This window comes from Cricetulus griseus, chromosome 7, assembly GCF_003668045.3.
Source record: "Cricetulus griseus strain 17A/GY chromosome 7, alternate assembly CriGri-PICRH-1.0, whole genome shotgun sequence".
In the NCBI taxonomy this organism is placed as follows: Eukaryota; Metazoa; Chordata; class Mammalia; order Rodentia; family Cricetidae; genus Cricetulus; species Cricetulus griseus.
In genome coordinates this window covers 63930052-63957039 of record NC_048600.1, presented here as the reverse complement: position 1 = coordinate 63957039, position 26988 = coordinate 63930052, and the positions used below count along the sequence as shown (strand labels likewise).

Here is a 26988-nt window from a genome sequence, read left to right as displayed (position 1 = left end):
ACCCTCCATAGAAAGCGTAACATAATTACCTTCAAGTTTTACTGGATTCTGTATCCAAGTAGGGTAACACTTCCATTTGCATTTCATTTTATATTATACACATATTTCACCCAGTAAAAAATGAAATGACATTGCCAATGAAAAAGGTCCTAATTATTAATGCTTTCATCTCAGTCACCCCCTGGTTATTCAAAAATCATCCTGCTATACCTTAACACTTTTTGTGACTCAATGTGATGACATTTTTTTGGGGGGGTGAATCAGGGTTTCTCTTTGGCTTTTGAGGCTCTCCTGTAACTAGCTCTTGTAGACCAGGCTGGTCTTGAGCTCACAGAGATCTGCCTGCCTCTGCCTCCAGAGTGCTGGGATTAAAATCTTGGGCCACTAACGTTTGGCTAATGTGAAGACATTTTTAAAGTAAAGAAGTATAAAAAAGACTGCCTAGAAAAATTTGATATTTTTAAAAATCAAAGCTTCCATATCAAAATCTGAACATTGAATATTTTGGAATGTTAGCAAAATATCCCTGCTTTAACTTAATAATTGAGATTCTTTGGACCCTTCTGTTCAGCTGTGATTTTCCTTATGTTTCTGATCTTAAGTGTGTTAAAGTTGAATCCCTACTCCTAATCTCCTTGGCACACATAAGGTTTCTTGACATTTATGTATTTGCTTTCTGAAATACATAATAGTCAGTAGTCATCCATGTTAAAGTATGTGTTTATGTCTGAGCATGTGCACACATATATGGTCAGCCATCAGAAATAGTGTTTATACAACATCTTTCACAGTGAGACTACCCTTTAAAATATCTTCACTCACTGTGTAGTCTAACAGATCATGACCTTATATTCTCCTTCCTTTTCTTCCCAAGAGTTGAGATTATAGGCTTGTGCCACCATGAGAAACTTGCTGTCAACTAATTATATGGCATTTTCAGAATACAAGAGAATGAAATCAGGAAGTGACGTTCTACATCACTGCATGAAGTCACACATTTCTTTCCACACCTATATTTTTCAACCTTGTATTCTTAACTTTTAATTTGATTTCATGTCCACCTGTTATGCCTATATGTTTGGCTCTTTTGTTCCTGTTTGAGAAGTTAACTTACTTTCAAACATTCTAGCCACAAATTGTCCTACTCTCCCATTACCATCTACCTTTCTTTAACTGTTATTTTCTGGTCTGGGCCATATACCTTCCACACTAAGAATTAGACACCATCTCTTCCAATTCTAGAAGTTTTAGGGTTATCTCCATTTTATTAAACACCCCAAATGTAACTACAAAATTATCCAGTATAATACCAGATAACCAAGGATTGAGTCCACACAGTTTTGTAGACAATATCCACTTGAGTTGATTGCTTTAACAGTGACTCCTGATACAAAATGCCAACTCTAAGATCAACTCCTTCTTGTTGACTAATCTTCAAATAGGTCTTCCTTGATTTCACTTCAGTAATTGTTGTCTATACCCCTAATTCTTTATTTTCCAAGTTTGAGAATTTTTTTGCATGTGATTAGCCAAATGAGTCATAGGTGAATGGGTCTTAAATGGTGATGATTAGTGATAGGATGTTCTTGTTTTAATTTGACATATGTCTATCCTCCAGCCACCAGGTAACCAACAGAGTGAAATCTGGTGTTAACAATATAATGGAATATTTTTTTGATTCTGGTTTTAAATTGTGAGGCTGTTGTAGTTCACACAGTCAGTACTCACTCAGAGATCCAGGGACAGAAACTGTTGCATCACCATCTTCAATTTTCTTGGTTTCAAAGGTGATGTGTGTCCCGTCTGCACGTAGAGATGGTCTAGGTAGAATAGATATATTGTGTAGGATGTTGCCCTTGGATGAGAACTCTTCTCTGGAGAGCTTACTTGTTTTTATGATTATTCATGACTCCTTTTCCAGGGAAGAGTTTTCTCACTGCTGCTCATAACTTAGGGGTTGGCAGCACCTTCCCAATGTAGCCTGTAGTCCCCTTACCAGAGAGACACAGAAGGATCTGATATATTATCAAACCTCCTCTTAGCTTAGTGTATCCCACATGCCCTGGGGAAATTGTCAAAGACTCCTTAGTAGCATCAAAGAAAAATTGTTTGGCAAGGATGGCCTTGGAGATGTCTGAGTCCCAGTGTGGCAATTACAGCTAACGAATGGGCTCCCTAAGATGTCAAATGCAGTCTTCAGTTCTCTATATTCCAGACACACTGCCCAAATCAAATTCTATTTAATATCCCCACAAAATGACCTTCTGCCCTTGAGAATTTACCATCTGAGATTCTTCAGACTGCATTTACTTTCATCTCATTTCATGTCCTTGACCAATCAGGCCAAATTCCCTGTCTCATCTGAAGAGTACTGTATTGACCACACCTCAAATTTTCTCAAGGTCTTGTTAATATACATCATTGACCTAATTGAATGTTTCTTATAGAAGTTTGTTTTCTGTCTTTCTCACACACAAACAATGTATCACTATTATCCTAGGTTACTTCCTATGGCTATGGTAAAGCACTTTGGTCAAAAGCATCTTAGGAAGAAGAGTTTATTTCATCTTACAACTGGCAGGTATAGTTCAACACTGAGGGAAGTCAGAACAGGAACTCAAGGCAGGAACCTGAAGGCAAGAACTAAGCAGAGGCAACGGAAAGATGCCACTTACTGCCTTGTTTCCCATGTTTTGCTTAGTTTGCTTTTTACCTCACTCAGGACCACCTGTCTGGGGCGGGGGTACTGCCCACAGTGCTGGGCCCTCCTACATCAACCACCAATCCAGGAAATGCCTCAAAGACTTTCCTACAGGCCAATAGGATGGAGTCAATTCTTCAAGTGATGTTTTCTCTTCCTAGATGACTCTAGCTTGTGTCAGGTTGACAAAAAACAAAACAAAACAATACAAAACAGGCACCACAACCAGCACAATTATGTTTTCCCATTGTCTGGTTTCATCAACAACAAACTCAAAATCAATATTTCATCAATATATCCCAGTTTATGTACCAAAGAGTTAATACAGTTATACGCATTTTAAGGAGTTAATTATTTTCATTTTTCAATAAACTGTAATATTTCACCAATTACTTAAGTTTTACAATCCTAGTTTCTTGTATGTAATTAATCTAAAATAAATAATGTAATTGTCTAAAATAATCTTTTACGTATATCTAAGGAGATGAATTCCTCTTTGTTTTAACTTTTTACTGATTCTTTGTGGATTTCACATCATGTATCCTGATCCTATTCACCTCCCTGCCCCCTCCCTTCTGCCCTCTGATATTGCAACCTACCCCCCTGAAACAAAATTTAAAAGTAAAACAAAACAAAACAAACCACAAAAGAAAACCAACCCACCAACCAAACAAAAACAATTTTAAAAAATCTTGTGGTGGAAGCTGTAGTGTGGCCAGTGAATCACACAGTGTGCCCTTTAGTACACATATCTTTTTAAAAAATGTCTGATCCTTTATTTATAATCCAATTTTTTATAGTCAACTTTTTTTTTAGATAGACAACAGATAGTTTACTAAGGAAGTACTTACGAAACAGAGACAGTGACCAGGCTTACACCAGATGCCTGCTCATCAGCTCGCCCAGGCGGGGTATGGAAAAAGAGGGCCAAGTAGGTGCCTCTCTGATATTTATTTATTTTAAATTTAAATTATTTAATTACCACTCATATTTACATATCCATCCCCCATTCCCTTGTCCTCCCACCCTCCCAAGTTCCCCACCAACCACCCCAACCCATCCCTCAACTCCTCCCCAGGGATAGTGAGGCCCTCCACCAGGGACCTCTAAAGTGTGTCATATCATTTGGGGGAGGGTCTAGACCCTCCTTGCTGTATCTGGGCTGCAATAGTATCCCTCCATAGGGAATGAGCTCCCAGAGTCCATTTGTGCTCTAGGGATAAAGACTGGCTCCACTGTTAGAGGTCCCATAGACTATCTTGGCCTCCTAGCTGGCACCCACATTCTGAGGGCTTGGTTTGGACCAATGTTGTTTCCCCAGCTTTATAACTAGGGTCTCCATGCTCTCACTAGGTCAGGTCAACTGTTTCTGAGGGTTTGTGCAGCACAGTCTTGCCTCCTTTTCTCATCCCTCCTCCCTCTCTACAACTGGATTCCAGGAGTATGGTTCAGTGCTTAGCTGTGGGTGCCTGTTTCTGCTTCAAACAGGTTGAAGGCTCTAGGAATGGTAACCAAGTTAGACATCAATCTCATTATAGGGGAAGGGCATCCATGGCATCTTCTCCACCACTGCCTGGATTCTTAGTTGGGGTCATCCCTGTGAATCCCCTAACATTTCCCCTGTGCCAGACCTCTCTCCAAACCTGTACAGTCTCCCTCCATCAAGGCATCTCCTTTCTTGCCCTTTTCTATTTCTCCCTCAGTCCTCTTGTTCTCCTCCCCACTCCCCTTCTTCCCTTCCCACCTCTTCCTTTCCACCCCCTGTGCTCCCACTTTGTTCAGGGGTTCTTGTCCCCCTCTTCTTTGAGGGACTATGAAATCTTCTCTTGGGGTCCTCCTTGTTTCCTAGCTCCTCTGGAAGTGTGGATTGTAGACTGGTAATCCCTTGCTCTATGTCTAAAAATCATATATGAGTGAGTACACACCATGTTTATCTTTGTGTGACTGGGTTACCTCGCTCAGGATGGTTTCTTCTAGTTTCATCCATTTGCCTGTGAATTTCAAGATTCCATTGGTTTTTTCTGCTGAGTAGTACTCCATTGTGTAATTGTACCACATTTTCTCTATTCTCATTCTTCAGTTGAGGGGCATCTAGGTTGCTTCCATGTTCTGGCTATTACAAATAATGCTGCTATGAACATAGTTGAACATATGTCCTTATTGTATGAATGTGCATTCTTTGAGTATATGCCCAAGAGAGGAATTGCTGAATCTTGAGGTAGACTGATTCCCATTTTCCAGTATGGAGAAACTACCATACTGATTTCCAAAGTGGTTGCACAAGTTTGCACTCCCACCAGCAATGGAGGAGTGTTCCTTTTTCTCCACATCCTCTACAGCATAGACTGTCATTGGTGTTATTGATTTTAGCCATTCTGACAGGAGTAAGATGGTATCTCAGTGTGGTTTGGAGCTGAATTTCCCTGATGGCTAAGGTTGTTGAGCATTTTCTCAAGTGGCTTTCAGCCATTTTGGATTTCTCTGTTGAGAATTCTCTATTTAGTTCTGCATCCCACTTTTTAATTTCATTGTTTGGTTTTTGGTGGCTAGCTTCTTGAGTTCATTGTATATTTTGATGATCAGCTCTCTGTCAGATGTGGGGTTGGTGAATATCTTTTCCCATTCTGTGGGCTGGCATTTGGTCTTGCTGACTATGTCCTTTGCCTTACAGAAGCTTCTCAGTTTCAGGAGGTTCCATTTATTAATGGTAGATATCAGTGTTTGTGCTACTGGTGTTATGTTCAGAAAGCAGTCTCCTGTACGGATTTGTTCCTGAGTACCACCTTCTCTTCTAGGAGGTTCAATCTGGCTGAATTTATGTTGAGGTCTTTGATACATTTTGACTTAAGTTTTGTACATGGTGATAGATATGGAACTATCTGCAATCTTCTACATGTCTGAATCCAGTTATGCCAACATCATTTGTTGAAGATGCTTTCTTTTTTCCATTGTATAACTTTAGCTTCTTTGTCAAAAATCAGGTGTGTGTGTTAATATCACGATTTTCTATTCGATTCCATTGGTCAACCTGTCTATTTTTGTGCCAATACCAAGCTGTTTTCAGGACTATGGCTCTATAATAGAGCTTGAAGTCTGGGAAGTTCCTTTATTGTACAGGGTTGTTTTGGCTATCCTGGGTTTTTTGTTTTTCCATATGAAGTTGAGTACTTTCAAGTTCTTTGAAGAATTGTGTTGGGATTTTTGATGGGGATTGCATTTAATCTGTAGATTGCTTTTGGCAAGATTGCCATTTTTACTATGTTGATCCTACCTATCCAAGAGCATGGAAGATCTTTCCATTTTGTGGTATCTTTTTTAATTTCTTTCTTTAAAGACTCAAAGTTCTTAGTATACAGATCTTTCACATTTTTGGTTAGTGTTACCCCAAGATATTTTATGTTGTTAGATGCTATTGTAAAGGGTGATGTTTCTCTGACTTCTTTCTCAGCACATTTATCATCTGTATGTGTTAGGGCTACTGATTTTTTTTCAGTTAACCTTGTATCCTGCCACTCTGCTGAAGTGTCTGCTTCAGTTTATTAGCTGTAGTAGTCCCCTGTTATAGTTTTTCAGTTCACTTATGTAAACTATCATATCATCTGCACATAGTGAAAGTTTGACTTCTTCCTTTCCAATTTGTATCCCCTTGATCTCCTTTTGTTGTCTTATTTCTCTAGCTAGAACTTCAAGTACAATATTGAAGTGATATGGAGAGAGTGGGCAGCTTTGTCTTGTTCCTGATGTTAGAGGAATCGCGCTAAGTTTCTTTCCATTTATTTTCATGTTGGCTGTTGGTTTGCTATATATTGCTTTTATCATGTTTAGGTATGTTCCTGTATTCCTGATCTCTCCAAGACCTTTACCATGAAGGGATGTCAGATTTTGTCAGGCTTTTTCAGCATCTAGCAAGATGATCATGTGGCTTTTCTTTTTCAGTTTGTTTATATAGTGGATTACATTGATAGATTTTTGTATGTTGAACTATCCCTGCATTCCTGGGATAAAGCCAACTTGATCATGGTGGATGATTTATCTGATGTGTTTTTGGATTGATTTGCAAGTATTTTGTTGAATATTTTTGCATCGATGTTCATGAGGGATATTGGTCTGTAATTCTCTTTCTTAGTTGTGTCTTTGTGTGGCTTGGGTACCAAGGTGATTATAGCCTCATAGAAAGAGTTTGGCAATGTCCATTGTGTGGAACAATTTGAGGAGTACTGGTATTAGCTCTCTGAATTTCTGGTAGAATTCTGCACTGAAACCATCTGGCTCTGGGCTGTTTTTGGTTGGTAGCCTTTTGATGAATGCTTCCATTTCATTAGTGGTTATAGTTCTGTTTAAATCGCTTATCTGTTCTTGATTTAATTTTGGTAAGTGATATCTATCCAGAAAAATTGTCCATTTCCTTTAGATTTTCGAATTTTGTGGAGTACTCGTTTTCAAAGTACAACCTGATGATTCTCTGGATTTCCTCAGTGTCTGTTGTTATATCCCCCTTTTCATTTCTGTTTTTCTTAATTAGCATGCACTCTCTGCCTTTTGGTTAGTTTGGATAAAGGTTTGTCTATCCTGTTGACTTTCTTGAAGAACCAACTCTTTGTTTCATTGAGTGTTTGCAGTGTTTTCCTAGTTTCTATTTTATTGATTTCAGCCCTCAGTTTGATTATTTCCTGGTGTCTACTCCTTCAGGGTGAGTTTGCTTCCTGATGTTCTAGAGCTTTGAGTTGCGCTGTTAATTCTCTAGTGTGACTATTCTCCAGTTTCTTCATGTGAGCACTTAGTGCTATGAACTTTCTTCTTAGCCCTACTTTCAAAGTGACCATACGTTTTGGTATGTTGTGTCTTCATTCTCATTAAATTCTAGGAAGTCCTTAATTTCTTTTTTTATTTCTTCCTTGACCCAGGAATGGTGCAATTGTGCATTATTCAATTTCCATGAGTTTGTACAGTTTCTGCAATTTGTGTTGTTATTGAATTCTAACTTTAAAGCATGGTGGTCTGATAAGATACAGGGGGTTATTCCAATTTTTTGCATCTGTGTAGGTTTGCTATGTTGCCGAGTATATGGTCAATTTTAGAGAAGGTTCCATGTGGCGCTGATATTCTTTTGTGTTTTGATGGAATGTTCTATAGATATGTGTCAAATGTAATTGGGTCATAAATTCTGTTAGTCCTTTTGTTTCTTTGTTAAGTTTCTGTCTGGTGGTTCTATCTTGGTGAGAGTAGGGTGTTGAAGTTTGCTACTATAAGTGTGTGTGGTTTTATATGTGATTTGAGATTTAGTAATATTTCTTTTATGAATGTAGGTACCTTTGTATTTGGGGCATAGATGTTCAGGATTGAGACTTCATCTTGATGGACTTTTCCTGTGATGAGTATGAAATGCCCTTCTTTATCTCTTTTGATTGATTTTAGTTTGAAGTCTAATTTATTAGATATTAAGTTTGCTACACCAGCTTGTTTTTTATGTCCATTTGATTGGAAAGTCTTTTCCCAACCCTTTACTCTGAGGGAATGTCTGTTTTTGACATTGAGATGTGTTTTTTGTATGCAGTAGAAGGATGGATTCTGTCTTCATATCCATTCTGTTAGCCTGTATCTTTTTATAGGCAAATTAAGATCATTGACATTAAGGGATATTAATGACCATTGATTGTTAATTCTTGTTTATTTTGGATTTGTTGTTGGTGGTGTTATTATGTGTAGATTTCCTCCCCCTTTTTCTTTTGGTGTTTGGTAAAGTGGGATTATCTATTGCCTATGGTTTTTGAGCCATCTTTATTGGGTTGGAGTTTTCCTTCCAGTAATTTCTGTAGGGCTGGATTTGTGAACATGTATTGCTTAAATCTGGTTTTGTTATGGAATATCTTGTTTTCTCCATCTATAGTTATTGAAAGCTTTGCTGGATACAGTAGTCTGGGCTTGCATCCATGTTCCCTTAGAGTTTGTAGAACATCTATGCAGGATCTTCTGGCTTTCAAAGTTTCTTTTGAGAAGTTTTGTGTAATTTGGATAGGTCTGCCTTTATATGTTACTTGGCCTTTTTCTTTTGCTGTTCTTAATATTTTTCTTTATTCTGTAAGTTTGGTGTTTTGATTATTATGTGGTGAGGGGACTCCTTTCTGTGGTCCAATCTATTTAATGTTTGCTTCTTGTACTTTCATAGGCATATCCTTCTTTAGGTTGGGGAAGTTTTCTTCTGTGATTTTGTTGAATATGTTTTCTGTACCTTTGAGCTGAAATTTTTCACCTTTTTCTATCCCTGTTATTCTTAGGTTTGGTCTTTTCACAGTGTCCTACATTTCCTGGATATTTTGTGTTAGGTGTTTGTTGGACTTGAGATTTTCTTTGGTCAATGACTGTATATCCTGTAGTGAGTCTTCAACACCTGAGATTCTCTCTTCCATCTCTAGTATTCTATTGGTTATACTTACATAAGTGGTTCCTGATCATTTACCCAGCTTTTCTATTTCCAGCATCCCCTCATTCTATGTTTTCCTTATTGTCTCTAATTCTGCTTTCAAACCGTGAACTGTTTGAATTGTTTCCTTCACTTGTTTGGTTGTTTTTTTTTTTCTTGGCTTTCTTTAGAGTCTTTAAGAGCTTTGTTTATTTCTTGAATTTTTTGGTTTGTCTTTTCTTGCACTTCATGGATTTTTTTAGATTGGAAAATAAGTGCAAATTGTTTAAAACCTTCTACATAGAAAACACAACCAATTCTTTTTGTTCTTAAAAGGTCCAAACTTAGACCGACTGGTGACATTTCCAACAACGGAGATTGTGGTTTATTATGTGCAGAACTGAGCAAAGAATGAAGTGATCTAAACATACACTGCTGTGAAAGGAAGTGATTCTCCTGTGCCTGGAAAGATGCCTGCTCACTCAAAGGTGAGGATTTGATCAGAATGTTGTAAAAAGTTCCCTGTGGTCATTGGATGATGGACTGAGCTGTTGATATTCCTAGCTTTGATATATTTGTTTTGGGTGTATTTTAAAAGTTTATTTCTTGTTTTTTTATATTTATTTTTTATTTTACATACCAACCCCAGTCCCCCCTCCTCCCCTTCACTTTTCACCCTCCATCCACTCCTCAGAGGGGGTAAAGCCTTCCTTGTGGAGTCAACAAAGTCTGGCATACCAAGTTGAGGCTTGCTCTTCTCCTGTATCAAGACTGAGCAAGGTATCCCACCTTAGGGAATGGGCTCCAAAAAGCTGTTCATGCACCTGAGATAGGTCCTGTGCCACTGCCAGTCCCCCTCCACAACAGATAAAGCCACATAACTGTCACCCACATTCAGAAGACCTTGTTTGGTCCCATGCAGGTTACCCAGCTGTCAGTCCATAGTACATGAGCTCCCACTAACTCAGGTCAGCTGTCTCTGCAGTTTTCCCCATCATGCTCTTGACCACCTTTGTTCATATGATCCCTCCACCCTCTCTTCAACTGAACTCCAGGAGCTAGGCCCACTGCTTGGCTGTGGGTTGCTGCATCTGCTTCTATCAGTTACTGGACATAGGTTCTATGTAAAAGTTTATATCTTGTACCAGACCTTTGGGCCACACAAAGCACTTTTGACATTTTTGTATTTTGTTTTTGGCTATAGAAAAGTCAATGATTGTCTGAGGTCAGCTTTCTGTGTGTTTGTGTGCCTTGAGTGTGTGCATGGGCCAGTGTAATCTGTGCATAATCTCAATAATTAATTTCTTGGTCAGGACTCATGTATGAAATTTTTCCCAACAGCATGTGTTATCTCATCTTTCATGCTAGTCCACTAATTTCATATTGTCAGACTGCAGTGTAACCCTATTCATACCATTACATCTAATCTTCTGTCTGGGAAGAGTTAGGGATTTCACAAGAATTCATTCCTAGCTGTCTTCACTGTGAACTGTGGATTTTAAAAATCTAATGTAAATTCACTTCTTCCCATTGTTCCACACAGGAAACTTTCTCATCAGTGTCTGGTATATGAACTCACTATCAAACCTGGCCCCAAGGCAGCCTCCTGCCCTCCATGTTCATCTACAGGCACAATAGCGTTGTGATCTGGAGAGTATCTTTTCATATCAGAACCCCACAGCATCCCATTATCCCACAGGCTTTATAGAGTAATTTTCAATACTGATAAATCCTCCAAACAACATGATGACTTTGTCGGCATAGTGCTGCACAATCATGGTTTGAGTCCAGCTGCCATTTTTTTTTAACATGAAAGACTAAATTGACAAATTGCTTATTTTATGTCTCTGTCTAAGGAAGAGTTCCTTCTCACTATCTATGCTTCTAGTTGTGAAATTTGAAATTTTAGTGTCTTTTGCATGTTCAGGTGAGAGGATAGATGCCAATAAAATATGCTTTTTCATAAATTTAACATTTCTATGTGCTCAAACCATGCCACCAGCAGATTGGAAGGGAGTGCCAACTGCCTAGTGGAATATTGTTGTTTTTTTTTTTTATTTTAGACTGTGAATCCTGAGCCTCTCACTCAATTGTTACTTACCCAGCGCTCCAGGAAAGACCAGTTCATTCACTACCCTTGATTCTGTTGACTTGTGAGACACATCTGAGATTGTATCTAGAGAGGTTCAAGATAGGCTTGTTTCTTTAAGGTATGGTCCATTTTATGAGGTATAGCTGTCTTAGGACATGGCTCCCCCATCCTGGAGAAGTCATGATTATACATAGTTCTGACTGGAAGAGAGGTAATTGAGCCTCATAGCCTAAAAGGTAGAGGCACCACCACTGTGAAGTTAATGCGTATCTTAACCAACCGAGACATAGTAGGGCCTATGCTTTACTGAACTACCACAGGACTTTAGGGATATTTAGAAATCTCAGACACTCAGAGTGTGAACACCTCACTCAGTTCTGTCCTGGGGCCATTATCTATTTCTCCTGACAAAAAAATGTTCAGACTTTCAAAGGCCTGCCCTACAACCTTCAATTCCATCTAATCTCTAAGCTGTGACCAAACCAAACAGATCTATTCAGCATCTTCACAACTTACCCAAACTTACAATACTTACTCCTGACACTACATAATGAGATTCCTCTTATTTCCTCTGCTTGTGCCAAGTCCTGTCATCAGTCTGACCAAATTCCACATGTCCTTTGGAATTTTACTACACACCTGAATTCATTTCCCTCAATGGACTCCTCAGACTACAGTATCATTCTCCCCTATGTGTGAAAATCATATAGCTAAACATTTGTTTCCTTGATAAAAGCTTGAGGTTTTATGTATGTGACAGCCAATATTTTATACATCACAATTTCTTATTTTATCCAATTTTATCCACAATAAGCCTGTAAATCAGTATTTTCTTTGGTAATACAGATTCAGGCAAAAAAAGATTCTAAGGAGTCTCATATTGTGGAAAAACAGGGCACTGAGAAAACTGCCTTCAACAGGTTCGAAGCAACCAAGACTTTACTGTCCCTGTAAAGAGGAAAACCACAAAAGTGGAAAAGTCACTCCCTCTAAAGGGAAGACAGGTCTTCAGGTCTAGTAACAGCTGCCCTTGGAGTCTAAGGGTTCTGGAGGTTTCCCAATGACGACCCTTTAAGCCTACGGATGACCATTGTGATCACTCAGGTGACTCAACTCCGAAAGTACAAATAGGAATTTTTGCTTAGATAGGAAGGCTTTCTACTCTGCCTTGTTTTGGATTGTGTAGTAACTAAACAATTCACTAACTCTTACAGTATAGGAAAAGTTAGTTTTCTCCAATGAGTTTCACTGGGTATATAAACCCCATTAAGGATAGGCTCCAAGCCCAGCAGTAGATGGCCAAAACAAGGTGAACTCAGTGGTATTTTGTCTTATAATGCTTTGGGCTTTACAAAAACCTTACCAGGCATTTGCTTGCATATTGTGGTTTCCAATTTTGTATTTTCACAGAATTTTTCCTGTAGACAAGTATGTGTGTCTCTGTATCTGTGTTTCTTGTGCTTTTTTTTCTGTTTGTTTTGTTCCCATCTGGTTTGTTTAGTTTTCTAAATAATAAAGGGTGTGGATTTGGGTGGGTGGGGAGGTCCTGGGAGGAGTTTCAGGAAAGGAAACAGTAATCTGAATACATTGTATGAAATAAATGTATTTTCAATTAAAAAAACCTGTTTGCAATAGATGACAACCAATACAGAGAATCAGTGTGCAGTGACTAAGAGACTGTGGGGTGCTGAGCTCTAAATGGGGCATATATATATTAAGCCCTCTCCCCACAAAGCTCAGTTATCATTACAGGGAAGGTGTAGAAAGATTGTTAAGAGCCAGAGACAGTCGACACCTGCCGTGAAATAGTATTTTCTGCGGGGGCGGGGGTACGCTATTGCTGGTGGAGCAGGGTATGTTCCTGGAGAGCCCACACATGCTCTCACAGATGATCCTGCACACACGCCCATAAAGGCAGCTAAGTGGATAAAGTGGGTTCAAAACCAAAAGCACACAAAGTTAGAAACGAGCTTTGTATGACTTTGGATACTCTACCCAGACAAAGAACCCGCAGAAGAACCAAGAGGTGATCTCAGGAAGCCACATCCTCCTCAATGACATTTATTACTATGCATTAGTTAAATTACCTAAAATCAAAAACGATCTCCAAGATAAAAGCCATGACATAATCCTCCATGTGATCTTCTGAAAATTTAATATTTTTTTCATTTTTATATTAGTGCCTTCAATCTATTTGTGATACTGGAACAAGACTGTCAAGGATCCCTCAGGAGGACACCTATAAGATCTAAAACTCTGTATGTTGAGTGAAGTGTCTCAGACCATGATCTCCTTATTTTCTCAGGAACAGAAACCATGAGAAAGCTAGAAGGGTAGTGGATGTCAGGAAAATTGGGCCTTAAGATGTTGGGAGGGCATCTGCCATGTGATGGCATGAGTGGGGGAGAGATGCTGTCTTCCACCCATCAACACTTGAGGCAGGTGGGAGAACAGGCCCTGAGGTCATATGGGCAGGAGAGTTGTCCCTGCCCACTACAGCTGCAACACTAGGAAGAGCAGGCCCTGCACCTCACCTGGGCATCACAATAGAGCCAATCCTGTTGAAAGAGGAGTGGGTGAGCCAGCCCTGACGTTATTAGCATGGGAGAGCCGTCCCCTTACTCACCTGTCATGTGGCCTCATGGACCTGAGAGAGATGTCCCCGACCTGTTCCCCCCCACCACCTGCCCATCAACACCTGAGGCAGGTAGGAGAGCTGGCCCTGAGGTCATTAGAGCAGGAGAGATAACTCTGCCCCTTATCTGCTGAAGCACTCCAGAGAGTTGTTCCTATGCCTTGTCTGAGCAACATGGTAGAGCTGGCCCTGAAGGTGTAGGTGTGGGAGAACTAACCCTGAGGACCTGAAAGCAGGAGAACTGGCTTGCTCCTTGCTCATTGCTGCAATGGATGAACCAGCCAGGGCAATTCAGGAGACCTTTCCCTTGTGGTGAGGACAAGGGAGAACTGGTGGGCTGACCAACCCTGCAACTACCCAGGCCCAGAACCAGGGTTATGTGTTGGGCCACCTCAATATCCACTGCATCTGTGATATGTTAGAGCACTTAAAGGGACCAGTCCTGCAGACCCAAAGCTTCAGTATTTCCATAACACAGGGCAAGAGCAGGATAACCCAAGGAGTTCCAATGAGGGGCCAGCATTGACAGTATAGCAGAAACCGGAGGCCTCGAACAACACCAATGACTCTTTGCAACGAACACTTGCAAGTAAAGATATATGGGTAAAAGGGTTTACTGTGTGACTCAATATGTCACACTACAGCTACCATGAGGAGTTTCCCCCCATTTTTCTTTTCTTTTTTCTCTTAAATTTTTATTGGGGGCAGTGCTGAAAAGGCAGGGGACAGATATGCAGGGAAGGGAGATGAATAAGATCAAGATGTATGATGTGAAAAAAACAAGTAATAATCAAAAAGAAAGTTAAAAAAGATTTTGGGAGGGTGTGACTAGAACCACAATTACTTAAAAAGTAGGTGGTAAACTAAATACTTATATAGTTAGGCCCAGTATCATCTGTGATGGGAATCACTGACTTGATAAAAAGAAATTTCACATTATTTATCTCTCCCATGACTGCCCCAAATATATATAGCCTATTATTACCTTACAGTGTGGCCAGAATATACTGTCCAAGTAAATTCTTGTGGGAAATTGTGATATAAATAACATCATACTCTCTTTTGCATGAAGACCACAGATACTGACCTGCAAAGCAACACAACAGATAGCCTCTTATAAAGTACTTAAAAGGAAGGCCTTAAAATCTTGAAAACTACTGGACTGTTTTCTGTGGCCAATGAAAGATCAAGATAGGATTCTATATATGAGAGATGCCACAAAAATTTTACTAGCTTTTCTCCTCACCTCTTACCCCGAGTCTTTGCCTCTCCCTAGTACCTTCCACAGAGCACCCTTTACATCTTTGTTCCTCAGGGTATATATCAGAGGATTGAACATGGGGGTAACAATAGTATAAAAAAGGGCAACAAACTTTCCCTTGCTTTCAGAATATCTGTGGACTGGTTGAAGATAGGTATAAATACCTGAGCCATAAAAGAGAGACACCACCATGAGGTGGGACCCACATGTCCCAAAAGCCTTTCTTCGTCCAGCCATTGACTTGACTTTTAGAACAGCCTGAGCAATGTGAGCATAGGAGCCTAGAATCAGAACTGCAGGGCACACTAAGACTATTGTTCGAGCTACAAACATCTTAGCTTCTGTTCCTTTTGTGTCCTCACAGGCCAATTTCAGGAATATGGGCATTTCACAAAAGAAGTGATTGATTTGATGACCACAGAGTCGCATGGCCAACACAAGTCCTGTCTGAATAAGAGAGTTCACAAGGCCTCCTATCCAGGAGGAGATGGCCAATGCCCTGCAGAGAAGGGGGTGCATAATGGTGGTATAGTGGAGTGGATTACACACAGCAGCATAGCGGTCGAAGGCCATCGCCACTAAAATCAAACATTCTGTGGAGGCCAGGGCAAGAAATATGTATAGCTGGGCCACACACCCTCCATAGCTGATGGTCCTGTCAAGTCCATGAAGATTGATCAGGAGCTGGGGCACAGTGCTGGTGGTGTAGCAGAGGTCCAGGAAGGAGAGATTGGAAAGGAAGAAGTACATGGGTTTATGCAGTCGAAGATCCAGTCTTGCAAGAGCGATGATGGCTGTATTGCCAAAGATAGTGAGGGAGTAGAAAATCAAAATAATGACAAAAAGAAAGACCTGTAGTTGAGGCCAATCTGAGAAACCCACCAAAATGAAACTCTCTTGTGAAGTGCTGTTGAAATTTCCCATAGCATTTCACTTGCACAAATACTAAAACTCACCTATGGATTTCTATAAGGAGTATGCTTTAAAACACTATTATTAGTATTCTACAAATACTCAAAAATAATGCTTGTCATCTAGTTTGCTATTCCATCCCATTGGTCTGGTCTTCTTTCTATTCTGTTTTTCATATAGGAAATCTCTGGATTAAAGTGTTGTGGCCCTTGTTAGAACTTCAATCTTGCTGTCTGAATTTTTCCAGACAACTTAGTCTTTGGATCCAGTGTTTCTTTGTCTAAAGGTAGAAATTATATATTTCTTCTCTGTCAGCACTGAGATGCAAATTCAAATGCAACAACATGGAAACTGCATTAAAAATCTGATGTTGGCCTTTGATAGCTGTTGGGAGATGTAGAATCAGTTTCATTTAATGATGTGACCCCAGATAGGCTGACCACACACCAAGGCAGGCCTCATTCACAAGACTTGAGCAACACAAACTGGACTGGATGGGGGAAAGAAAAAAAAGAAAAGGAAATCTCAAAGTTGGATGGAATGTAGAGAATGTGGTTATGGGTAGTTTAACGGGAAGTGTGAATATGTTGAGAGTACAGTGTATGAAATTCTCAAAGAATTAATAAAAATAAATTGCTAAAAATTTAATATAGGGTTTGTGGTGCAGATGGCTGATAAAGAAGTTGTGTAGTATGTGTAAGGTCCTTTATCCAACCCCCAGCACCTAAGAAAACTAAAATCAATATATGGATAACATGAACTTCACAAAAAGATAGCTTCAGTGTCATTCTCATTTGTTCCTCTTTTGGGTTTATGAGCCAGAATTCTGCAAGTAGTTAAAGATCTAGAATTAACCAGGTTAAAATCACAAATCTGCTCTGCCCAATGCTTATTTGCTTCTCTTTGTTGATTGTACGTACATGATCCATGCAGCACTCACAGAAGACTCAGTCATGGCAGCAGTCCTCTGTCAGACTGAGAGGAGTATCCATCTGTCTCTGTAGGGAAACATTATGGTTTGTTAGTGAAGCTTTCAAGGTACTACTTTAAAAGTCTTTGATTAGGGATCAAAAAGAAACACGACAATAAGTGTTGGATCTAAGTTTGAGGGAAATAGAAAAAGAATCTTCTCACAACACTTTCTTTCTATACATGTGCTCTTATTGTTCTCTTTTTATCTTTTGTCTGATCTAATTCTTTTGTCCAGATTGGCTACAATTTCTTAGCTCTAATTCTAGGTCTCAATTCTAATTCTAATTCTAATTCTGTTTCATTCCTCCTCCTCGTCATTTTTCCTAAGTATTTATTTTTCCTACATTCTTATCCTTTTACATTTCTGCTAACTTCTACCAGATTCTTCCTCCAGCTACTACCTTTCTAGTCTCCTCTCTCCAAAAATCTCTCTCCCCACAGAGGCTTGAGGCAGGAGATAATAGTTACAGAGTTATCTCTTTCGTTGGTCAGAAGCACATTCCCAGGCTAAGCAATAAAGGCAGAATCACTGTCATGGCATCATAAGGGTCCAAGGTTACAGAAGTGAGATCGTGACCAGAGAGCAGGGGGTACAGAGGTAGGCTGGAGACATAGGTGTTTAGTTAACACTGGCAAACAAAGAATAGGCATGCCTTAAGGTTAATGTGAGTTTAGCTTGGGACAGCACTGTCCTATATTCTGGCAGAGAGAATCTAGGACACTCTTGTTCTCCAGCTCTCTGAGAGCTATGGCTCAACAACTTCAGGCATGCTATAATTCTAGTCTTTGGGCATCTGTGAGTGTCTCAGTTGAGGTCTCTTTGTCTGGGCACAAACACTGACCAAGTGTCTGCCAAGGAAGATAACTGCAGTTTATACAAAGACCTGGTAGAAAGAGTAAGGGTATTGAGTGTGATTACTTTCTTCCCAGAATCATGCATTGTTGGAGGGAGTCATCCAATATAACAATGCATAGGGGAAAATGTGACCAGTAAATGATTCCCACATTGTAGTGCTGTGGGAGAAATCCCCAAGCTGTAATATGAGGGAAATGGCTCTTCACATAAGAAATCTGCAATGGGGACAGCTAACAGATTTAGAAGACAATATTCCTTATCGCCTTGCAGATAAGGTATCTCCATCAAATGTGCGATGCTGGTGGCAAATGCTCCTCATCATCTTGCCAAATGAGGTCTTATACTTCAAGAGATATGCATCTTTGATGGATTGACCCCTGAAGTATTCACTGATCTCACTGCATAATTCTGCAGTCCATATCAGCTTGTGATAAATATATGGCTTCCCATGTATCACCATGCCTGGAACATGGATGCGCCCAATTTCATCCCAACTCTGAATGTCTCAGAAAGAGGTATCTTCTCTTCTCAAGCCATTTTTCCCTATGGTATCTGTGTGTACTTTCAGACTGATTCTTTTTTTAATTAAAATTGTCCATATATTTTAAATATAACTTAATATATTTACTGACTTGATTCATTTTAAGGGGGTATAATGTACTCAACTTCCTGGGCTCATATTGTGTATGCACAAGGAAACCTTCCTTGTAAAAGCTAATATTCACTCAAAGAAGATAGGCAGCAAAGTAAAGATTAATGACAATTTTGCTAAATAATATGATTAAATCAGGCATTTAATTGGCTCAGAGAGGTCTCCTGGGAGAGTTGTGTTAAACTGCTAAGTTTAGCACTTTCATTTTATTCATAAAGTTACATACAAAAGTAACAAAACCTTTGTGCACTTTTTTATTGCATTTTTGATGAAACCAGTTTTATGGAATCCTTTAAACGAAGCTGTATGGAATACACTCAGCTACAAGTCTTCTCATGCTTATGTTGCTGTAATTGTCATGCAGCTCTAGGCCACCTGGTTCATCTCAGGAAATTCACAAAAATCCTTTTAATAACAATTCAATCCCTTGCTGGAGGACAATAAAGACTGGTATAAACTATAAAAACACATTCAGGAAAATACAGGAACACTACTGTTTTGTATTAAATTGCATTTTCATGGGTTGCATTCAGTTTGATCACTTGTAGGCATGGACTGGCTATGACATAGCACTACATTGTTTACTGCATCATACATTTTTTGTTGTCAAGAAAGAGGAGCAGGTTCATGTTATTCTAGTGCATGCTAAACATCAGACTGCTTCTTAATTAGTAACACAAGGCTTTTACCTGTCTCTGCCCCATCTATGATGCTTAAAATGAACTCACTAAATTATTTTAAACTTCCTTGTCCTCTCCAAGCTGAGATGCTCCTAGGCACTTAGGAACACAGATAAAAAGGTAATGTCTTTTCTTACAGTATATAAGAGGCATTAAATTAATGCAAATTTCACTTATGGCATGTAGTAGCTCTTAAATAACTCAAGTGAAATATTTGACTCTTCTTCCCAATCTCATTAAAATCCATGTCTTCTAGCAATGTTGAGAATTAACTATGAATGCACTTTAATAAATGATATTAGCAGGGTGTGGATAAAAGTAACTTTCCTTTATAGGTGGACATTTATTATAGTTTAAAATCTGAATACAATATACAAAAGCAGAAAAAGATGTCAATAACCAACAGAACCTTCACCTATGCTCCATACAATAAGTTCTGGTAAATTAACACATTAGTTTTTTCACTGAGTCTAACTGTCCTGGAAGTCATCACCAGTGCCCTAGCTGGAACAATGTCTCCAGGAAGGTATTTGGCTACCATGCTTGAAGCCTTCTGGGAAATATGAACAAAGGGGTGAATTGTGAAGGAAAGTGTGAATATACACATAGTGTAACCAGGATACCTAAGATGGTTTTGAATGAATCTGAAAGATGAGTACAGGTGTTCATGAAGGTTACAGTCACACCTCTACATATGGATTTTATCACCTTTTATGGAGACTTGTTTCACATAAGTATAAAATAATCTATTTTGCAAGATTTAGGTGGGGATAGAGTGCTGTAAAACATTCTGAAATGAGAAAAACTGACAGTGTATGCTTCTATCAGCAGTCTGTCTACACAGCTAAGCTCTGTGTGTCATGTGTTTGGACCGTCTCAATCATCCACTCATTTCCCAGTTCATTGCTTGGGGGAAATGGGCTCTCAACAAATGTTGAACTTATTAATGAGTCCATTGCAATTATGGTACCATAAAATCCCCAAAATATTTGTCTTCTTGAAGTAGGAAAGATTAGCACTTTCATACTGCTCCTCAATTAGTAGCACAAGGATTTTAATTGTCTCCATCCTATCAGTAATGTCTATAATGATATGTAGACAGCTAAATATAGTTTCAGTACACAATTAGATTGACTTATGGAAGATGCTGGAGTTGGAACCCCAAAGGATCTCTGCATAGCAGAAAAAGATGCTGTAGATCATTAAGTGGCTGACACATATCTAAGGCTAAGCTCCTATCACATAAGTAAGGCAACATTCACTTCACTTGCAAGTTTTAGGCTTGACAAAGCAGAATGGAAGAGATTAAATTAACAGCTTTTAAGTCACATTATAAAAAGTAGAAAATGAAAATGATCTGGATGTATTGACCAAAAGGTAAATAAAACCAGCAGTGCTGACTTAACTATGGATTTTTAACAAATGCAAAACCAGGCCTAGATAAAAAAAAATACACAAAGCTGTGACATCTTTGGTTTAGAAGTAAACCTGAAAGTCATCCTTTCCACAGATGCCCCATATGTTTCACCTCCCACACCTGTACACATTCTTCAACCCAGGGCTTCGCGATAAAACCCATGTGCATTTCCTCAGCCTTATGTGTTTACACTATGTCCTTAGTTATTCCTGCCATATTTATGGGTAATTTATTTTCTACTCCTTAATCTCTTGTTTGTACTCTTTCTGGCTAAAATCCTTCATTTATTTTGATTCTACCTCATGCAACCAATTCTGGAAAAATGTAATTCAGTTCAGTCACTGTGTCTGTAATTAGATCCACTAGTTGACCTATCTCATTCAGAGTTTCACTTTTGGTGCCTAGAATAATGACTTGTACATGAAAGTTCTCCCTCCATAGGTCCTTGACCCTGAAGTGCTCCCTACACCAGCTCTTCAGCAGTTCCTTAGGAGAACATGAATTCTTACAGCAATTCAAATATTGCTTTAAAAGTGGGCTGTTTCAGTATTCTATATCCTTGAGAGCTGCTCTTTCATTTGGAAATTCAGTGTGAGAGTCCAATGCTAGGTAGTTCAGAAGGTGAAGGCTTTCACACCCCATCCTCTATTGACTTTGTTTTGCATAAGCAAGATCTTGCTTATATGTGATCCACCTTTGGGGATATGTACTGCTTTCTAATCCCCAGAATCCTGAAGGGGGCACACTGATCTGCCCAACCACAATACCCATACCTAAAGTGTCTCATTTATTTTGAGACTGACGCCATTCATTCCCAGCGCCCCCTTGTCTGCACACTGCTCATGTATCTATCACTCAGGTACCAGTTGCTGCAGTTATGTTACCTTGTCTGTCATTCACAGTTTTTCTTCACTCTTTTTGTGACTCTGGTAATTGAAGTCTTCTTGATTATACACAGGTTCTGAAATCATGAAAAGAAAATCTCCTGGGAGCTTTTTGCATCCTTTAAGGACACATGTAAATAATTCCTTACCTGAATCCAGTGATGACCCTCTGAAAGATGCCACAAATCATTCCTACCTGCATGTCTTATAACTCATTCTGATTTTGACTTCTGTCACACTGGCTCAGGGATTGGGCAGCATTGAATCTTCCTGTTTGAGACCAGTACCTTGTGAGTGAAGATGAGACAGACTTGTTAAGGTACACACATATAGACATAGATATGTTCCATTTGACTGCTACCCTCCATACAAAGAGTAACATAATTACCTTCAAGTTTTACTGGATTCTATATCCAAGTAGGGAACACTTCCGTTTGCATTTCATTTTACATTATATACATATTTCATCCAGTAAAAAATGAAATGATACTGCCAATGAAAAAGGTCCTAATTATTAATGCTTTCATATCAGTCACCTCCTTTTATTGAAAAATCATCCTGCCATAACTTAACACTTTTGTGGCTCAATGTGAAGACATATTTTGGGGGGGTGAGTCAGGGTTTCTCTTTGGCTTTTGAGGCTGTCCTGCAACTAGCTCTTGTATATCAGGCTGGTCTCGAGCTCACAGAGATCTGCCTGCCTCTGCCTCCAGAGTGCTGGGATTAAAAGCATGAGCCACCAACATTTGGCTAATGTGAAGACATTTTTAAAGTAAAGAAGTATAAAAATAGACTGCTTTAAAAATTTTGATATTTTTAAAAATCAAAGCTTCCATATCAAAATCTGAACATTGAATATTTTGGAATGTTAGCAAAATATCCCTGCTTTAACTGTATAATTGAGATTCTTTGGATCCTTATGTTCAGCTGTGATTTTCCTTATTTTTCTGATCTTAAGTGTGTTAAGGTTGAATCCCTACTCCTAATCTCCTTGGCACACATAAGATATCTTGACATTTACGTATTTGCTTTCTGAAATACACAATAGTCAGTAGTCATCCATGTTAAAGTATGTGTTTATGTCTGAGCATGTGCACACATATATGGTCAGCCATCAGAAATAGTGTTTATACAACATCTTTCACAGTGAGACTACCCTTTAAAATATCTTGACTCACTGTGTAGCCTAGACAGATCATGACCTTATATTCTCCTTCCTTTTCTTCCCAAGAGTTGAGATTATAGGCTTGTGCCACCATGAGCAACTTTCTGTCAACTAATTATATGGCATTTTCAGAATACAAGAGAATGAAATCAATAAGTGACGTTCTACATCACTGCACGAAGTCACACATTTCTTTCCACACCTGTATTTTTCAACCTTGTATTCTTAACTTTTAATTTGATTTCACGTCCACCTGTTATGCCTGTATGTTTGGCTCTTTTGTTCCTGTTTGAGAAGTTAACTTACTTTCAAACATTCTAGCCACCAATTGTCCTACTCTCCCATTACCATCTACTTTTCTTTAACTGTCATTTTCTGGTCTGGGCCATATTCCTTCCACACTAAGAATTAGACACCATCTCTTCCAATTCTAGAAGTTTTTAGGGTTATCTCCATTATATGAAACACCCCAAATGTAACTACAAAATTATCTAGTATAATACCAGATAACCAAGGATTGAGACCACAGAGTTTAGTAGACAATGACTACATTGAGTTGATTGTTTTAACAGTGACTCTTGATATAATGCCAACTCTAAGATTAACTCCTTCTTGTTGACTAATCTTCTAACAGGTCTTCCTTGATTTCACTTCAGTAAGTGTTGCCTATACCCCTAATTCTTTATCTTTCAAGTTTGAGAATTTTTTTACATGTTGTGAGTAGCCAAATGAGTGCATAGGTGAATGGGTCTTAGATGGAGATGGTTAGTGATAGGATGTTCTTGTTTTAATTTGACATATATCTATTCTCCAGCCACCAGGTAACCAACAGAGTGAAATCTGATGTTAACAATATAATGGAAAATTTTTTGGATTCTCGTTTTAAATTGTGAGGCTCGTGTATTTCACATAGTCAGTACTCACTCAGAGATCCAGGGACAGAAACTGTTGCATCACCATCTTCAATTTTCTTGGTTTCAAAGGTGATGTGTATCCCATCTGCATGTAGAGATGGTCTAGGTAGAATTGATGTATTGTGTAGGATGTTGCCCTTGGATGAGAGCTCTTCTCTGGAGAACTTATTTGTTTTTATGATTATTCATAACTCCTTTTCCAGGGAAGAGTTTTCTCACTGCTGCTCATAACCTAGGGGATGGCAGCATCTTCCCAATATAGCCTGTAGTCCCCCTTACCAGAGAGACACAGAAGAATCTGATATATTATCAAACCTCCTCTTTGCTTAGTGTATCCCACATGCCCTGGGGAAATTGTCAAAGAGTCCTTAGCAGCATCAAAGAAAAATTGTTTGGCAAGGATGGCCTTGGAGATGTCTGAGTCCCAGTGTGGCAATTACAGCTAACGAATGGGCTCCCTAAGATGTCAAATGCAGTCTTCAGTTCTCTATATTCCAGACACACTGCCCAAATCAAATTCTATTTAATATCCCCATAAAATGACCTTCTGCCCTTTGTGAATTTACCATCTGAGATTCATCAGACTGCATTTATTTTCATCTCATTTCATGTCCTTGATCAATCAGGCCAAATTCCCTGTCTCATCTGAAGAGTACTGTATTGACCACACCTCAAATTTTCTCAAGGTCTTGTTAATATTCATCATTGACCTAATTGAATGTTTCCTTATGGAAGTTTGTTTTCTGTCTTTCTCACACACAAACATAATGTATCACTATTATCCTAGGTTATTTCCTATGGCTATGGTAAAGCACTTTGGTCAAAAGCAACTTAGGAAGAAGAGTTTATTTCATCTTACAACTGGCGGGTTATAGTTCAACACTGAGGGAAGTCAGAACAGGAACTCAAGGCAGGAACCTGAAGGCAAGAACTGAAGCAGAGGCATCGGAAAGATGCCACTTGCTGCCTTGTTTCCCATGTTTGGCTTAGTGTGCTTTTTACCTCACTCAGGACCACCTGTCTGGGGCAGGGGTACTGCCCACAGTGCTGGGCCCTCCTACATCAATCACCAATCCAGAAAGACTTTCCAATGCCCCAAAGACTTTCCTACAGGCCAATATGATGGAATCAATTCTTCAAGTGATGTTTTCTCTTCCCAGATGACTCTAGCTTGTGTCAGGTTGACAAAAACCAAAACAAAATAAAATAGGCACCACAACCAGCACAATTATGTTTTCCCATTGTCTGGTTTCATCAACAACAAACTCAAAATCAATATTTCATCAATATATCCCAGTTTGTGTACCAAAAAGTTAACACAGTTATATGCATTGTAGGGAGTTAATTATTTTCATTTTTCAATAAACTGTAATATTTCACCAATTACTTAAGTTTTACAATCCTAGTTTCTTGTATGTAATTAATCTAAAATAAATAATGTAATTGTCTAAAATAATCTTTTACATGTATCTAAGGAGATGAATTACTTTTTGTTTTAACTTTTTACTGATTCTTTGTGGATTTCACATCATGTATCCTGATCCTATTCACTTCCCTGCCCCCTCCTTTCTGCCCTCTGATCTTGCAATCTCCCCCCTGAAACAAAATTTAAAAGTAAAACAAAACAAAACAAACCATAAAAGAAAACCAAACCCACTTACCAAACAAAAGCAATTTTAAAAAATCCTGTGGTGGAAGCTGTAGTGTGGTCAGTGAATCACACAGTGAGCCCTTTAGTATATATATCTTTTTAAAAAATGTCTGATCCTTTATTTTTAATCCTATTTTTTCCATTCATTTATTTAGCTCATAAATAAAGTCATGCACAATTATGATACACAATATAGTATGTTCACAATGGCATGGCTAAATTAAACCAATTAACATGTTATATCACACATATTCATCATCTTTGTTTTGAGAACACTTAAAGTATACTATCTCACAACTTTTAAAATACAGGATATTGTTATCAACCATATTTATCATGCTCTCAGTAGACCTCAAGACTTCACAGAGTCCATGCCTCTTGTGCAACTGCAGTTTTATATCCTTAAACCAATTGTTTCCCCATTGTTAAAAGACCCACATTGAAGCCTAATAGCCACAATTCTGCTCTCTGTTCCCATAAGTTCATCATTTCTAGGTTACACATAGAATTGAAATTGTGTGACATTTGTCTTCCAGTGTGTCACTTAATTTTTTTTTGGCAAGCATATAACTTTACTACTTACTAAAGATGAAATCAAATTTGCATGCACAGGTGAGCTCTCACTGAAACACCTTGCATTCATCACATATTTGAGTTTCAATTAGCATATATATATATATATATATATATATATATATATATAGAGAGAGAGAGAGAGAGAGAGAGAGAGAAAGCGCAATAATGGCAATATGTTATACATCAATAGCAACAACAGCTTTTCCAGGTTCTGCAGTCATTTGAACAAAATTGTAGAGACTTACAGCACACTCCATTTAAAAAAAAAACAAAGAACAAAACAAAACAAAAACAAAACAAACAAACAAACAAACAAACAACAAAGTAAAAAACAAAATCCCGGAAAACAGCACAGTTCTGTTACTCTTGTGGTACTTGGCACCATTTTTTTTTAAATTAGCTTCTCAGTCATCACCTGGGAGGAGACCATTCTGAGCAACATCATTAAAAACAGCTCTGATAAAGCATGGTCACTACTATGTATCATAAAGCAGGTCCACATATGAGTGAGGACATATCATGTTTGTCTTTTTGTGATTGGGTTACCTCACTCAGAATGGTTTCTTTGAGTTCCATCCATTTTCCTGCAAATTTCAAGATTCCATTGTTTTTTTCTGCTGAGTAGTACTCCATTGTGTAAATCTACCACAATTTCTCTATCCATTCTTCAGTTGAGGGGCATCTAGGCTCCTTCCAGTTTCTGGCTATTACAAATAATGCTGCTAAGAACATGGTTGAACATATGTCCTTGTTATATGAATATGCTTCTTTTGGGTATATGCCTAGGAGTGGAATTGCTGGATCTTGTGATAGACTCATTCCCATTTTTTTGAGGAGTCACCATACTGATTTCCACAGTGGCTGTACAAGTTGGCACTCCCACCAGCAGTGGAGGAGTGTTCCTCTTTCTCTGAATCCTCTCCAGCATAAACTGTCATTGGTATTTTTGATTTTAGCCATTCTGACAGGAGTAAGATGGTATCTCAGAGTTGTTTTGATTTGCATTTCCCTGACGACTAAGTATGTTGAACACTTTCTCATGTGTCTTTCAGCCATTTTAGATTCCTCTATTGAGAATTGTCTATTTAGTTCTGTACCCTACTTTTTAATTGGATTGTTTCATGTATGGGGGACTAGCTTCTTGAGTTCTTTGTATATTTTGGAAATCAGCCCTCTGTCAGATGTGGGGTTGGTAAATATCTTTTCCCAGTCTGTGGGCT

At 38.7% G+C, this 26988-nt stretch overlaps 1 protein-coding gene across 1 annotated transcript; it reads right to left on the bottom strand.

Annotated features, from left to right (window-relative positions):
* Nucleotides 1-15077: 15077 nt before the first annotated feature.
* LOC100766514 (olfactory receptor 10) lies at nt 15078-16013 on the bottom strand. The gene has a single exon (XM_027426229.1). It carries the CDS (start codon nt 16011-16013, stop codon nt 15078-15080), a length of 936 nt encoding a protein of 311 aa, XP_027282030.1.
* Nucleotides 16014-26988: the final 10975 nt, after the last annotated feature.